Here is an 18,229-nt window from a genome sequence, read left to right as displayed (position 1 = left end):
CGTGCTCTATCTGTAAATTCAGAATATCCGACAGGACCCCCCCCCCACTTGTTTTTCTTTCGTCATTTCCAACTGCAATTTAAGTTCTAAATGTAGTTTCTGCGCGTCCTCTTGGGGATAACGAATTTGCAAATTACGTATTTGCCTTACAACGCAAAAAGATGGACAAAAAAGGGTGGGAAAACTCCAGGGCGTCATCACAGTCTTCAACACCTAGAGACAAAACAACCAAGCACATGTCTGAACGTGAGTTCGTTCCTTTACAATCCCCTGTGGACAATATACTTTCACATGATATTAATAAGGATTCTTTTCAGTCAGCAAATGAGATTCCACTGCGTGATTCTCATGTTGATCAGGAGGTAATAGCGATGAGAGGAAATCTCCTTTGAAAAAGTATAGCAGTCTGCAAAAGCTAGTTAAGGTTAAGAATATATCTACAAGGAAGTCCTCCATGAAGCCAACTTCTACAGTAACATCTGGATGCATTGATTGCACCCATGCTGATGGAGGATATTGAGATTCTCGGAAGAATACATCATGCAATGCAGATGATTTATCGTTCGCAAAGGGTCCACTGGTTTTAGAACCTGAAGTGGTAGTAATGCAGACACCTTCAACGCAAACTTCACACTCAAGAGGGTCTTTTAAGAGACCCTTCACGCAGGCTCAGCCCTTCTCGCAGCATCAGAGCTTCACGCAGCCACAGACCTCCACTCAGGCTGAAGGCTAGTCATCAGCTAGTCATCCAGATATTGTGAGTTATATCACAAAACAAGTGTTGTTTGCCATTCAGTAACAAAATCATTCAACGGGGATGCATAAACCTGCAATGTAGTCAACACCAGCATCATCAGTGTGTGAAGAGTCACAAGATGATAATCTTGATTTCTCAAGGGGCGTGGTGGGCAAAGCTGGCTAAGGTGCCAGGCTAGTGATCCAGCGAGCATGAGGTGCCGGGATCGAGCCCACCTGTGACCGGGTGTAAAATCTTTGGAGTCAACTTCGTGTGCAGACTCTTTCAGTGTTGTCACAACCCCTAGGGTACAGTACACAACCCTGTGCACTTAAAAGAACCCACCAATCCGTTGGTTTATGACCAGATGTGGCCACATGAATACATAAAGAGTCAAATCATGACATGGGGGCATGGTGGGCGAGCTGTCTAAGGCGCCGTGCTAGTAAGCGAAAGGTGCCTGGATTGATCCAACTTGTGAATGGGTGTAAAACCCTTGGAGCTAACATTACTTGCAGGCTCTTTCAGTGTTGTCACAATCCCTAGTGTGCAGTGCACAACCCTGTGCACTTGAAAGAACCCACTCATCCGATGGTAGGTGACCAGATGGTGGACACGTGAAAATTTGCAGACAGCTAGTTTACTTGCGGGTATAGTAACGTGCACTATCACAGGACAAATTACTGTGACTATGTGGCCCAGTCCACCCAGCTGTGAATTGGGTGCCTCATAAGGATGGGAAAGCCTGAATACCTCGGTGTGCCTTGTAGCAGCAAGAGTTGTATAATCCCCAGGGAGTTGAGATTGATAATAAGATGTGCCGCTGAGATTGACATCCAATGAACAACGGGAAAATACTAGCGCCTTGAGCATGCACTAGTGCGTGGATATGTGTTATATCCAATAATAATAATACAAGCTCCAGAATGCCCTGATTCAAGAGAAACTTCGGGCCGAGTACAAATCTCGCTTTAAAAAAATCTGGTGCTCAGAGCTAAATGCTCGAAACAAGGTCAAAGCCACCAATACTTTTGCTGTGCCAGTCCTTTCCTATTCCTTTGGAGTAGTTGATCGGACTAAACAAGACATCCAGAGTCTTGACAGCCTGACCAGAAGGATCATGTCTCAGGGCTCCAGATAATTTTTCAACATCAGGAGTATGTACTCCTTATTTTGTTCAATATAGGCGTAATGGAACTGAATGGAAATTAATGGACTATCAGTAATCTTGTGTTTCGTTTCATATATGCACCACAATATTGCTACTCTTGTGTAAACAGGCCAATAAACAATAAAACAATACTTTTTTCAGATAAATACACCTGTAAATGATACTAAGACCGTACACCATTGCTGTGGTGCGTATTAGCTACATTTTCTAAATTATTTCCTACCGTATCGTGCATATTTTTTATCCGTACATACGCCGATACGGCCCTTATCTGGAACCCTGATGTCTGATAACAGAGCTCACCACCCTCGTTCCTCTCTAAATCGTTTATATATACCAATCAATTCTGGAGGTCGGGGATTGATTAATGTGGAGGCTCTTCATGATAGGATTTTATTGTGTACTTTTGCACATATTTATTTATCGGATGATCCTCTGGTGATACATGTCAAGACTCATCATGAAAGCAAAGAATTCCACAGCTATTTTAAGCGTGCCAAGGTTGTTGGACATAATATGAAATTTGAGGTTGATTTTGTTGATGGCGATGTACTGCTGGACGGTACAGCGATGGGAGTAAACCAGGTGAAGTTATTCACCAAGTCTGCCCAGAGTCGGTCATTTGGGGAGAAGCTTTCTGAGAAACCATTGCATCGTGTGTACATGCAGTGTGTATAACAGAGCAGCAATCCACCTGACTGCTTCGCCTGGATGAAGTCGGCTGGTCTTAAATGTGAAACTGAGGGCTTCCTTTTTGCTGCTCAGGACCAGTCACTTCCGATTTGCAATCACCTAAATGTGATTCTAAAAGAAAATATTTGCATGAAATGTCGATTGTGCAATGAATTTACAGAGACTGTCCAACACCTTGTCAGTGGATGCCCTTCTTTGGCACAAACAGCATATCTTAAGAGACATGATGGCATGGCTTGCTGCTTTTACTACTACCGTCTCCGCCATGCCTGTGGCTTTTACTCCGAGGTCCATCCATTGTGTTCCATCTGTAACCAACAAACTCAAGTTTATTTGGAAACGGTTTTTAACCTCCCAGAACTTGATTCAAGTCCCAGAAGATTCTTGGTTGAAGGTACAAGAAACTCTGCCAGCTGCTCTGTACAAACAGATAACTGTCAATCAAATGACAAGCACTGTTAGGCTTACTAACGTGAGCCCAATCACTTACAAGGAGGGGCAGACTGCAATTTTAACCCATCCAGAGGTTTTTTAACCCCATTTCTGGATCAGCAAGACTTCAGACCACAACTACCACCTCATCTACTGCAGTATCTTCAATGGTGGATATCAAAATTGAACGTCTGCGCGTGCAGGCACCTTTTTGAATGAGCCAAACTTCAAACATCACCTGTACTTATGCCTTAGGTCTGTAGTCTCCAGAAGAAAAGCAACTGCGTACCAATCACCTAGAATTTTGAGGCAGGCATTTGCGCTATCAGCCATTAGAACATAGAACCTGGCTCAGCTTCCAACCCAGTGAGAGCGCTAAAATCCGCACTAAGCTACATGACAATTTCTCCATCCCTACCATCGGTGGACGGATGTTCTTGGAAATCAGATACTGTGTTTGCCAATCATTATCTCCGAGACTTCGCTCCTGAGAATGTGGAGGGTATACAATTTCAGACCCCTAGTGGTCACACAAGAATTGGCATTACCTAATCGGACATGAGAGATAAAAATCTAATGCTAATCATGCAAAATCATAGAAGTCAAGTTACCATTTAATGATCATAACCACCGACTCAGAGTGCATGTAGACCTGTCTTCATGAGAAATCAGAACATGAGTGATGAACTAATGAGTAAGATTTAGGGATCATTCTCTTAACACGTTAATCATTGGTAAGCAAGATTGAATCTAATTCTAAGCATGCTAACCAAAATCGACAGAATCAGTGTGGTTCACTCCTCTCACGAGTTTGGAGGTGGTGCCCCTCTGGAAGAAGAAGCAGATGACCAAATATATAAAGAAAACATTCTCATGGGGTCATGTAGAACAGATCGTCGATCTGAATCAGGCAAACGGTGGATCCCACCACTTTAATGTGGGATTCAATCAATTAGTATGAGTCATGAATAAGGATAAAATGTATCAAATAAGTAACATTTATACTTATCCTGACTCATACGCTATAGCGCCCACCCAGCTATCTCCGCTAGCCAGTTTCAGAAATGAGAGAGTGACGAGGCATCTGTGTTGTCACATGCTTCCGGTGTCATTGCGATGCTTGGGGTGCTTTCAGGTAAGATGTTTTTTCTGTTCTTTCACTGGAGTTTCCACTACCATTTTGAAATGAGAAGTGTTAAGTGATTAGTATAAGTCAGGATAAGTATAAATGATAATTTTATCCCCCCACCAAAAAAAAATACATGTTGAATTGAAAATATCACTATTCATTTTATATGGTATTAATATATAGATATAAATATGTACCGTACAAACAGTCAACCTTGCAATAATGCTCTTTGAAATACTGTGGATTCGGTACCGCCGATCACACCTCACGTCATCGAAAATAGCATATCAACAAATCCGCTGTTGAGCTCAGGTTAATCACGTTGTAAACTAGCGATTGCAATGAACAGTGTTCATCGTTCATATCCATGTTTTTCAGATGCTTAAAAACATTCAGGATTTTCTTGAATAATCAGATGAACATCGTAATAACTTATAAAAGACATCTTTATCATAAAGACATGCCATCAGCCGAGTACTTACGATGTTTTCTTTGATGCAACACACCACGTTATAACGCGGGTAAACACTGAGATCCAAGAACCTATGATGTCAGAAACACATAATTTCATTTTATTTAATCAAATTCAATCCCATTTTCATTCATTAAAACTGTTTACAGTGACAACGGAGAAAATGTGTGTAATGGCATCACCTCATTTTATTCGCGTATCGTATTTCACATTATTCTCAGCAATCACGAACAGATTACTGCCTCGTCAACCATTGACCCCTAGACCCGCGTTATTGACTCATTGAAGTCATATTGGACAATTAAATACCAACATCTTGTTTTTACAACCAAAGTGGCACATACCACGGGAAGTCAACTGCTTGTCAAAATGTCTCCTACGTATATGTATACAGCCATGTTACCCATTGCTTAGATATTAATTATTATGCTAATAGAAATTTATACTTATACGATGTTATATTATCTCTGTTAATATAACTGCTTTATAACTATTCTGATATCGTAGAAATTCTTTGATATATTGGTTTAACTGAATCGGCCAAAACATTGGACCAAAACATCTGTGCACAGCTGATTGCTATTTCCGGCATGTTTAAATAACAGGTAGCATAACAGGAACAACAACTGAATTATCATGTTTGGTGATGTTTGATTGCAAGTGTCCTGTACATGTATATATCTATTTTCATTTTCAAAGTTTGTTTTTTCACCTCCAACAATACCATATAGTTTTGACTGGGCACAATAGGCGAAATAGCAGTTCTGTTATGATACTATAACACAGGTGTTTAATAACACGGGGGGGGGGGGTCGGGTCACCCATGTACCCCAAGGTCCGTGTTATGGTGAGGGATGACTGTATAATATTTATAACTTTCTTATTGAGGGAGCTGGAAGCATGTGCCTTTCTGTTTTAAGTTGTAATGGTACTTCAAGTTGGACAAGTGTGATGTCAAATGTACCCAAATATGGTGAAACTGAATTGGTTCATCATTCTATTTCTGAAGGGAGATCAGGAAAACATGGTGATTGTAATGCAAATTATTTTCTTGTTGAAAAATAATGCTCAGGGTGCACAGCCACTACAGATGATCTACCTGGATATATTCAGTGATGTAAAGATTGAGTATTTGGACTGTTTAAGGACTCACATGCAGGACTTAAAGGATGTTACCAACAATGTCCACTATGAGAACTACCGCTACAGCAAGTTAGCTCCGGTTGGAGGAGATGGGAAGGTTAAGCCAGGCTCACTCACAAAGTAAGATATTCTTTTTGTTTATTCAATAGTCAGCAGACATTTTCTGCAGCTGGAAATAATTAATTTCAGAATGAACTGGATCATTTTTATAGTATGTATCAGATAATTATTGTGTTCAGCATCAACTGGATGATTGTCTCATGTAGCCTGCTGATGACCATTGTGTTCAGTATCTACGGGATCATTTATAATAGTATCCAGTTGGTAACCGTTGCTTCTCTCATTGACTAGATTATTGTTTATGGTCTGCAACTTGTGATTATTTGTTACAGAGACCCACTGACCCAGATGGCTGAAGAGAAACGTGAGCATGACCTCAAGATGAAGAAAATGGAGGCAGAGATGGAACAAGTTTTCGAGATGAAAGTGAAAGAGAAAAAAAACAAAAGCTGAAGGACAGTGAAGCAGATGTGAGTAGACATAAGATGATTTAAAAAAAATAATTATTATAGGATATTTATATAGCGCACATATCCACGTAACTTGTACATACTCAAGGCGCTGGAGTGTTCCCTTGATCAACGGATGTCCTTTTTATTCTGGCATTGTGTTAACCAACTCAACTCCCTGGGGAGTATTCAACTTATGCAGCCTGTTAGGCGCAACAAGTTATCACACAGACTCGTCCTCACAAGGTACCCATTTGCAGCTGAATGGACTGGGACACATAGTCACAGTATTTTGTCCTGTGATAGTGCACGTTACTATACCCGCAAGTAAACTAGCTGTCTGCAAATTTTCACGTGTCCACCATCTGGTCACCTACCATCGGATGAGTGGGTTCTTTTAAGTGCACAGGGTTGTGCACTGCACACTAGGGATTGTGACAACACTGAAAGAGCCTGCAAGTAATGTTAGCTCCAAGGGTTTTACACCCATTCACAAGTTGGATCAATCCAGGCACCTTTCGCTTACTAGCACGGCGCCTTAGACAGCTCGCCCACCATGCCCCCATGTCATGATTTGACTCTTTATGATACACCGTATGTGACGTCACAGGAAACAGCTGATCGCATCGGCACATGTCAAATGGTGACCGGACAGGATTATGACTTCTCTTTTTTGTGGATTTTTTGTGTGTAAATAGGTAGGTACAAAACTTAATATTTAATATTTAATTAATATAAAATTAAACTCAATACTTTAATATGTATTTTATTGATCATTTATAACAAAGTGGCTGTAATCGTCGTAAACTTCCAGTGCTGTTCCAGGCAGGTGTACCGCTAACATGTAAGATCATCCTGACAGGGCACTGACGAACTGAAAAATACTTTCTTGAAATTATATCTCTTAGATAAGCCGACCCCCTTCTACAGACTGCTTTTTTTCCCCCTCAAAATTTGGCTTATCTACGGTAATATACGGTACATGGATACTTCAAATGAATTCTCTTGGTATCATTTTGTTGTCACTGTATAACTGTCATGCACAGAACTGATCCAGTGATGTAGTGTGCTGACATTAAGGTCAATCCTTTGCCAATCTCAAGCTGTCAGCCATGGACTAAAAGGCAATTTTGGTTTTATTTTGTTGTATATTTTGTTATCCCCCGCCGCGCTTTTAGCGCGAAGCGGGGGATATAGTATTAGGCTCCGTCCGTACGTACGAACTAATTGGAATATCTTAAGAACTGTTCTTCAGATTCTTTTCATATTTGGTACCTAGGTTCATCACAGTATAAGAAAGGTCCAAGTCTGGTTTGGTGACCTTGACCTTCATTTCAAGATCACAAGGGGACTTTCATGTTTTACCTGCATGTTAAGCTATCTCAAGAACCGTTCACTGGATTTTCTTCATATTCAATACAAAGCTTTATCTAGGGAAGGCGCAGGGCCCAGTTGATTTTGGTGACCTTCACATAATTTTCAAGGTCATGGCGTCACTTTGAAAATTTCAGCATGTAAATGCATGTTAAGCTATCTCAAGAACTGTTAACTGGATTTTCTTCATATTTGAAACCAAGCTTTATCTAGGGAAGGTGCAGGGCCCAGTCAATTTTGGTGACCTTCACTTAATTTTCAAGGTCACAGAGACACTTTGAAAATTTCAGCATCTTAACCTGCAGGTTATGCTTGTCAGCAAGATACCTAAAGAATAATTCACTGGAGTTTCTTCATATTTGACACCAAGTTTCATCCAGTGAAGGCGCAGGGCCCAGTCGATGTTGGTGACCTTCACTTAATTTTCAAGGTCACAGCGACACTTTGAAGATTTCAGCATGTTAACCTGAATTGTCAGCAAGATATTTCAAGAACGGTTCACTGGATTTTCAAGACTTCCCTTAAATGTTTTTCAATAAGCAATTTCTTTAGTACTATTTTTTGCATATTTCATACACTATGACATTCATGTCAAGGTCAAAGTCAGTCTTGAAAATATGTGTGTGTTTGAACACCTTAAGAGCAAGATATCAAGAGAGGTTGACTGGTCATGTTTTTGTTGACATTTAACTTAAACTTTCATTACTTTATAAGTTTGATTTGATAATTTGCGACGGGGATTATGTCACCTTAGTGGCAATGCTTGTTTGCTTTTTTATCCCCCCGGCCTCGTCCATCCGTCCATAATCATGTTGTTTCCGGAGCATAACTCAAAAACCATTCAATATTTCTCAACAAAAATTGGTAGATATATCAAACAGAACGTAAGGTGGTGCCTTTTGCTATTTACAGATTTTTGTGATTTTTTTTTATCTCAGTTTCCATGGACTTGTTTTGGACTTAGTCTTAAAGGGAGGGACGGGCTTTGTTTCCGGAGCATAACTCAAAAACTTCTTAATATCTTTCTGCAAAACTTGGCAGATATGTGAGGCAGATCCCAAAGTGGTGCCTTTTGCTATTTGCAGATTTTTATCCCCACGCAACAAGTTTTGCAGGGGGTATTAAAATGGACTCTGTCCGTCCGTGCACATTTGTCTTTTCCGGAGCAGAACTCTAAAACCGTTTAATATTTCTTCACCAAACTTGGCACATAGATAGATCTGGTGGTGTACTGGTGCCTTTTGGTAGTTTTGGAATTCTGAATAAAATATTTTTGACGTTTCCATGGCAACTAGTTTGACTTAGCCTGAAATTGCTTAGCTGCCGATTTATCCCTGATCGTGACTGAACATATGAATTCTATCAGTGTTTTGATGAATAAAAGTCATATTCAAATTATTGCATGTATGTGATTTCACGTTAAAATGTCTAGATTATAACTTACTTGGCATATTTGCTCGCCGGGGGCTTTGCCGGCTGACGTTTGAGAAATAACCAAGCTTCCGCCATGTTGGAAAAGTGAGCCGTATAAACAAGACGTTTCCTGATTGGCTACTGTTACTATATGAGCCAATCAAATACAGTATTACATCGGTGCCAACCGGGATGTAAATATGGCGCTATAGTCAACAGCACGCACTTTTCCCGATGTTTTAAGGTATTGCGATTTATTCAAGCAATTGATAAGTGATTAAAACATCTGAAAAAGCATATGAATTACATACATTTTATTTGACACGTATAGATAAATCTAGTCGCCCAGAACTTTTTTGACTGGCGACAAAATTGTGCATTTTTAAAAAACTTGGTCGCCCCAATGCACATTCAGTCGCATTTGGCGAGCTGGCGACCGGTAGTTTCTATCACTGCACATGGGCACAATGTGTTAAGCCCAATTCTGGTGTCCCCCGCCGTGATATTGCTGGAATATTGCTAAAAGCGGCGTAAAACTAAACTCAGTCAGTCAGTCAGTATATTTGCAATCTACTTAATGATTTTACTCAAAATGTCAAAAGAGAATGTTTATGTTAACTGCAGTGAAATCGTCTGTACCTACGATATTTATTTAGAGTGGTGGGGTAGCCTAGTGGTTAAAGCCTTCGCTCGTCATGCTGAAGACCCAGGTTCGATTCCCCACGTGTGAAACCGTTTTCTGGTGTCCCTAGCTGTGATATTGCTATTAGCAGCGTAAAACACTGACTCACTCACTCACTCACTCCGATATTTAGAACTTCGGTCCGCATTACTATCATATTGCATCTACCCACGCCTTGAAATGGAGTGTAGTTGACAGAAAATGGATGTGTATGCATATTTTGTTTTGCACTATCCAGCAATACACCAAAGTGCTGTCGCATAACCTTTGTTATGATTGATATTGATTGCTACCTTCACTAAAGCAACTGGGATGGGGTTCTTCTTCACAAAATTTCAAGGCAAGTGTTCATGTAACAAGTGTTCATGTAACAAGTGTTCCTGAATGTTAGTCCAGCCTTGTCAAAACTGCCTTTGAAAAAGGTTATCTGATTTTAATGGGGGATTTCAATATCCATGTTGATTTTGTGTTATATCTTCCTGTGACATGCTTGCATCTTTCAGTCTCCTAGGTCATCGACCAGGTCACACTAGAACTAGTGATAACCAAGGATAGTTGTTATATTCTGGATGTCATCGATGTCAGTGACAAACAGATATCTGATCATTCAGTGCTCTGTCAAACTCAATAAACCTAAGCAAGTGAAGACTTGAATATAGACATTAGACAGTTTTGTAATGACATTGAATCTTCTGAGCTGCTACAGTCACTCCGATTCTTGTGGAGTTGATGATAAGACTGATGTGTTAACTACTTGCTTATCACAAATTTTGGATAAGCATGCTCCTCTGAAGTCTAGTTCTGTTGTCATTCGTCCTCACTGTGACTGGTATGATGATGACATCTACAAGCAGAAACATATATGCTGTGCAGCTGAAAAACAATGGTGTCGTTCAAAATTAGAAATTCTTTGCCAGCTCTTCAAAACTGCCATTTATAAACAATGTCAGTAAAGCTTTAGCAGCTGCAAACGAGCATTTGTATGCTTTAAAGAACCACTAAACTTTGTTTTTTGTTACTCTTTTAACCATTACATATGAAAGATTTGTGGTTAGTCTTATGCGGAACACCAAATTTATTCTTTAAAAACTTGTGGTTAATTAATACCGGGCGATTAAAAGTGGCCAAAAAGTCGCCTGCTTCCCTCTCGCCCGCCTACGAAACCACAGACAGGTTACGTAACTCTGTCGCCAGAGCACTGCAGTGACGTCATATGAGGAACGATTTTCAGTTAGTTGTATAGAAAGTGTGTAGCACTCATCATTTTGATGATTTCACGACATCAACGGCGACATGCCGAATCGTTGCTTTGTCGTCAATTGCTCCTAGGGGTCGGGCGATGGTGTCACCATGCACAGATTTCCACAGGACCCGCGGTTAGGTGCTAAATGGGTTATGTTTGTGAGTCGCGAAGCGCGTTGTGGAAGCCTGAAGCGATATCTTACTTGTGTTCAGATCGCTTCACGGAAGTTAAAGAATCAAAACTACTTATTAGTTATAGTAAAATATGTATATGATTGATGACCATAAAGATTTTCCATAACACAACTTGTAACATAACGATTTCTTCCTCGGAAGTGAGGTTGTGGTCGAGTAACAATAATATTGTAAGTAGTATTATATTTGACACCCACCTGGCTGCCAGAGAGAAATTGTTATGTTATAAGCTATAATCATGCAAAATCCTATTGGTCATCAATAAAATACATATTTTACTACCAGTAGAAAGTAGTTTTGATTTTGTAACTCGGGGAAAACAAACCTAAATAGCATTTATCCACAGACTGCGGATGTTCCCGACAGGTACGCCGCCATTTTGAAAATCGTAAAGTCTGTTAGAATTAATGAGATTATGGTTTGTTTTCATCAAGTTAGAAAATCAAAACTACTTTCTACTCGTAGTTAAATATGTATTGGAATCATAACCAAAAGCATTTTGCATGACACAACTTATAACATAACGATTTCTTCCACGGAAGCGAGGTGGGGTCAAGTCACAATACTGTAGCGATAAATTTCTTGCTACATTCACATGGTTAATGTGCACTCACCAGTATGTAGATACTAGTCAATGTGCGTCTTTATATTTGGTCTTATAATCCTAATTAGTTTATTATCATACTTTTATGCATTTTGAAACTAAATAAACAGCTGACGATCTGCTGATACTTATAGTGAATTTATAACAGAACTGTAATATTTAGACATTTTATAGTTTGCCAATGTGAATCATAATTCGCACACACACCCTAGTGTATGTTGTCTGTCTCATTACACTTCACGGTGAAAACAATGATTCTGTTGAATGCTACAACAAATGAGTAAAAAACAAAATGCAAATATTAAAATTAAAACAGATTAAAGTTATAGGAACAATACCAGGCCATTACCTTGTTTGAGGAATGTATCCATCAATATCCACAAAACTGTTCCAAATGATGTGTCTTTTAACAGTTTAATATACGAAAAAGTGATAAATCTTTTAAGGTATTGGTGTATGGTCTCATTGGTCACCCAAGATAGCACACCTGGCAACTAATTGCATAATGTCCGCCTTTCATTAAAAACAGTAATTTAGTTAGCCAATAATGGGCAATCAATCAATGTATTGCCGGTTAATCCTTTGAAAGAAGGACGTTGTTTTTACGCAGACACCGACACGGCAGAGTGTATTCAGTATAGATTAGTAAATCTACATACATAAACACTACCTTTTGACAATTCTGCTGTGTAAGATAAAAGTAATTAATTTATCAGCGTGTTATCGGTTAATCCTTTGATCGATGTTTATAATGTTGAATATTTACTCCAGACACAAGAAATGCCAAATGGGAACCTTTGTCGGGTAATCTAAGTGTGTTACCACTAATTATACCTGTTATAAATTCATTAACTGACCATCAAGTGAATGATGACAAATAACATGTGTAGGTTTATACCACCTAACACGGGGTTACAACAAGGGAGTATTAATTGCTGTATTGCATGTGAAAACTTATGGGCCGACACTGTTTGAGAATACAAACAGATTTTTACATGACATGATTAAATATCGAGAGTAAAAAAACACAGAAATGGGATCAATTTGGATCAGTCATTATACAAATAGGGCCTAACGACACCAATCAATTGTGACAGAAGCGTCTATGAAAACAAGTTGTAACTTGGAAACTAGGCAAAGCAGGAGACAAAATTAAATGACAGTAGATTGTGAGAACATATACCTTTCATTTTCCACAACAATTGTCACGATTTCAGGTTTATACAAGCCTGTAAACAAGATAATTTACCCCCTAAAATGTAGATGAATTCTGCATCGGCCCTCAAAGCTATTCCTCATATGACGTCACAGAGGCGCGCTGCTCTGATTGGTTGAAATTTCGTTCGCAGGTGAGAATGGTGCACTGATGTCACAAAGGTCGATTTAAGTCAATTAAAGGTCGAAATGAGTAGTTTTAATGACGGGGTTTCATTTATAACGATGCCAGTTAGTGATTTATGTATTTTTACCCCCTAGGGTTTATGTGACCTTTAAGAACTTGACATTAGACAGAAGTCAGGTTGTCAAGATTGGCAACAACAGTTATCGTTGGTCTTCCACAGGGTTTAGTGCAGGGGCCTTTGCTTTTCGGCATATATATCCTTCCAATAGGTGATATGATCAGGAAACACAGTTTGATGTTTCATCTCTATACTTACAACAATCAGACCTCCATATCTATAAAGCCATCTGAAACCGCTACTGGAATCAGTCAAATTGAAGCCTGTGTGAGCGAGGTTATGTCCTGGATCACCGTCCATCCGTGCACATTTGTCTTTTCCGGAGCAGAACTCTAAAACCGTTTAATATTTCTTCACCAAACTTGGCACATAGATAGATCTGGTGGTGTACTGGTGCCTTTTGGTAGTTTTGGAATTCTGAATAAAATATTTTTGGCATTTCCATGGCAACAAGTTTGACTTAGCCTGAAATTGGTGGTAGTGCTCTTTTCCGGTGCAGAACTCTAAAACCCTTCGCTATTTCTTCACCAAACTTGGCACATAGATTGGTCTGGTGGTGTACTGGTGTCTTTTTGTAGTTTTGGAATTCTGAATAAAACATTTTTGGCGTTTCCATGGCAACAAGTTCGACTTAGACTGAAATTGGTGATGGTGCTCCTTTCTGGAGCAGAACTTTAAAAACCTTTTAATAAATACTCTCCTTCCACTTTTCTATATACACACCTAAATATTTGACATAATCATAACTCGTAGACATAATCATGAAGAGTATTTTGCCATTGCTGGGGATTTTGATGACTTTGTCTTCTTGTTTAATTTTCACCCCGGTAGTTCTTGTCTGATTGTAATAAAGTATCAAAGCAGTGTTGGCTTTTTCATGATTTCTAATGCCTGGATGGTATGACTGATCCAAATTTTTCCAATTTCTGTAGTTTTTTTACCTCAATATTTAATCATGTCATGTAAAAATATGACGTCAACTGTGTATGATATTAAAAATTGACATTTGAGATATTTGAATACGTAAACTAAACAACCCCACTTTGCCATTGCTAGAAGAATCTTAAAATTTACTTAGGTAAATAGGTACAGACAGTTTTAGCACACAGCAAGTGCTTATATGTATTTCTTATGCAACAATGAAGTTATGTTCGTACATTGTATTTTCAAAATAGTGTCGGCCCATAAGTTTTTACATGCAATGATAATTGCATGCAATACACCAATTAATACTCCCTTGTTGTAACCCATGTTAGGTGGTATAAACCTACACATGTTATTTGTAATCATTCACTTGATGGTCAATTAATGAATTTATAACAGGTATAATTAGTCGTAACACCACTTAGATTACCCGACAAAGGTTTCCATTTTGCATTTCTTGTGTCTGGAGTAAATACTCAACATTATAAACATCAATCAAAGGATTAACCGATAACACGCTGATTGATTACTTACATTTATCTTGCACAGCGGATTTGTCAAAAGGTAGTGTTCATGTACAGTGGAAATCTGATAAGTAAAATTTCAAGGGACTCGCCAAAATTGTTTACTTATAATGTATTTTACTTATCCAAACTGATAAAAACCTTCAAATGACAACCATATGCATGTATATGTATGCATATGTAACAATGGACCACTTATCAGGGCTGGCCTCCAGTTGCCAGTGTATTGTCAACTGCGTGCTGACAGCGAGCTGTAAGTAGGATGTTTGTTTAGCTGGAGACTGACACGCGCCCCTCATGTCGGATTATGTGGTGATCACTAATTTAGTTATCCAGTCTCTTTTGGTCATTTACTTCCAGGGACCGTGAGAAGACGTTTAGTTAAGCGGTATTATTTACTTATCCGAGTTTAGTTAACCAGACTCTAATAGTGATAATTAATGAAGAAATTTGCCAGGACCAAAGAAAAGTGTTTACCTATCAGGTCTGTTTAGTTAAGCGGTCTTTACTTAGGCGGTCTCCACTGTATGTAGATTTACTAATCGATACTGAATACACTCCACCTCGCTTCTGTGGAAGACATTGTTATGTTGGAAGTTGTGTCATGCAAAATCCTTTTGGTCATGATTCAAATACATATTTGACTACAAGTAGAAAGTAGTTTTGATTTTCTAACTTGATGAAAACAAACCATAATCTCATTAATTCTAACATACTTTAGCCCGTGACTTCACGATTTTCAAAAATCAAAATCAAAACTACTTGCTACTGGTAGTAAAATATGTATTGATTGATGGCCAATAGGATTTTGCGTGACATAGCTTATGACATAACAATTTCTCTCGTGGAAGCGAGGTGGGTGTCAATATAATACTACTTACAATATTATTGTCACTTCGACCACAACCTCGCTTCCGAGGAAGAAATGTAGTGTTACAAATTGTGTCATGGAAAATCCTTTTGGTCATCAATCATATACATATTTTTCTCCATTTAGTAAGTAGTTTTGATTCTTTAACTTCCGTTAAGGGATCTAAACACAAGTAAGATATCGTTACAGGCTTTCACAACGCTCGCTTCGCACTCACAAACATAACCCATTTAGCACGAACTGCGGTATCTCAGTGGAAATCTGTGCATGGTGACACCATCGCCCGACAACGCAAAGATTCGGCATGTCTTCATTGATGTCGAGAAATCATCAAAATGACGAGCTTGCTACACACTTTATATACAACTAACTGAAAATCCTTCCTCACATCACATCACTGCAGTGCTCTGGCGAAAGAGTTACGTAACGTGACTGTGGTTTCGTTGGCGGGTGAAAGTGAAGCAGGCAACTTTTTGGCAACTTTTAATCGCTCTTTTAATTAAACTTTTAATTAATTAACAAGGTTTTTAGAGAATGAATTTGGTGTTCCGCATAAGACTAACCACAAATCTTTCATATGTAATGGTTAAAAGAGTGCAAAAAAACCAAAGTTTATTTGTTCTTTAAGGTCACAATTAATAGTGTTACAAGGTTATACCATTTCAAATGATTATATAGGTCTTTCACATGTGGTGTCAACATGATTTCAACTGTTTTGCCAATGTATTAGTCGTAGATGAAATTACATGCGTTCTAATATAGCCTTTCACATCACAGAGATAGAGATTATCTTACAACAGTAGCTAGAAATGTGGTACTTAGTACCTTGGGGTCAAAGCGTTCATTGTGACATATGTCTTCTGGAGGAGAGAAAGTTAGAGATGTTATTTATAAAGTAAAGATTTGGAGACTTCTGTTTTAGCACATATATATATACACATGTGAATCTATATTTTTAAGCATTTTCACAGACACAGTTAACTCAAAATATTCTTATATTTTTTGTGGATTTTGAAATACAAATCAACTAAAATCTTAGAAGGCAGGTACAGCTCTGAGTTGAAACTTTGTTCATGGAAATGAAGCTGTTGTGTATTGTTGTGCAATATTACATGTAAGATTGATTGTTGCAAGCTGAGAAGAACCTATTGTAGGTAACTTATCAGCAGTGTGTTTATGGAAATTGTCACATATTCAGGCTACCATGTCAGTGCATGGACTTGTGAAAGTTTGAATGTGTTCTGGCTACCGAACAGTTATCGCCATATTTAAGTGGTATTTACAAAATTAATCCGTCGTTCGTTAAATTAATGAAACAGAATTGATTATGATACTTAATTAGCTTTCACCGATGCGTCCATCCCGTTCACTGCCGCCGATCGTGTTTTTATATAACACGGTGGAAGGTAATCATTGCAGTATAAATAGATGCTTGAGTGGCATTTTAGAAGATGCTATTTGAAGAACATAGAGAATTTTCTGGGTTTCATCTTCTTTTAATTATTTGGTACAACGTTTCAGAGATTGCTCTGGCCCCATCATCATGTAGAACTAAAGGTGGTTCATGAATCCCATACCAGTTCCAAAATTCTCTATGTTCATTACACTGTATAAGTAGATGTTTTCTCACATGCAAATATACTGGGAATACACATAACAGATCAGCAAACCATATACATATATACAATTATATATATATATATTACTTTTCATAGCCCACAGTAGAGAACCAATCAAGATTAGCAACTGTGGTGAGGAAAATAGAATATTATTTGTCCCTCCTCCGTTGTCTTTATATGTTGCTGCAACTGGTACCATTAAATCTGGAAAACAACATGAGTTCCCGAAATTTTTAGTTCGCCTTTGACAGGTTGTAGTTCATTTGTCCTTAAGGCCTACATGCCGAACTTGAACTTGCTATTATATAGGTTGTGGACATACATACACACACACACACACACACACACACACACACACACACACACACACACACACACACACACACACACACACACACGACTAAGTTAAAATTTCTTTATATGGTTCATAACTTTATCTTTAATTTTTCTCTTATGTTACTTACCGTGAAGAATTTTCTTTTGCTGTCCTTTATTGTTGTCAAATACCGTGGGGAAAAAATACTGGAATTGTAATTGACCGGAACTGTGCACATGTGATACTGATGTATTGGCGATAACTGTTACGCAGCGATAACTGTTCACTTGCCAGTAGCGTTTTGCATTTATGTTCTTTAGACATAAGTTTACACAAATAATCTTTCCATGTGAACAGCTTCAGAAGCGTGCAGAGCAGATGAAGAAGAGTTTAGAGCAGCAGCAGAAAGAGTTGGATGACAAGTACAAGGTGTTTGAAAAGGAAAGGCAAACATGGGAAGAGCAGTATGGAGAAAGGAGGAGATCACTGGAGAATGCTAAAGAGTGAGTCGAGAAATGAGTCAGCTTTTTTGCTCATCTGACTTAAAGCCAAGTGAGCTTATGTCCTGAAGAGTTGTCCATCATGTCTGTACATTCTAAACTTGAACATTTCCATTATTGCGTGAGCTATGAAGCTTTGTATATATAATGGGTGTGAAAACAAACAATGTGCTTGCAAGACTACGCTTGTTTGAAATGTAAACAAGAAGAATTCAGTTTT

General features: G+C 38.6%; 1 protein-coding gene across 1 annotated transcript in view; it reads left to right on the top strand.

The window, feature by feature from the left end:
• LOC124262053 (septin-7-like) overlaps positions 1-18,012 on the top strand; it is a 29,278-nt gene extending 11,266 nt beyond the window's left edge. Inside the window, exons 3-5 of the mRNA XM_046696480.1 lie at positions 5,780-5,896; positions 6,169-6,306; positions 17,867-18,012. Of these exons, the coding sequence (XP_046552436.1) occupies positions 5,780-5,896; positions 6,169-6,289 (238 nt within the window). The 3' untranslated portion in view covers positions 6,290-6,306; positions 17,867-18,012. The remainder of the gene's footprint in view (positions 1-5,779; positions 5,897-6,168; positions 6,307-17,866) is intronic.
• The last annotated feature ends 217 nt before the right edge of the window (positions 18,013-18,229 follow it).

Source organism: Haliotis rubra, unplaced genomic scaffold (assembly GCF_003918875.1).
Source record: "Haliotis rubra isolate DU_JTF1 unplaced genomic scaffold, ASM391887v1 Scf12, whole genome shotgun sequence".
Lineage (NCBI taxonomy): Eukaryota > Metazoa > Mollusca > Gastropoda > Lepetellida > Haliotidae > Haliotis > Haliotis rubra.
Note: the sequence above shows the minus strand (reverse complement) of the source record. Positions and strands in the feature narration are given on the sequence as shown.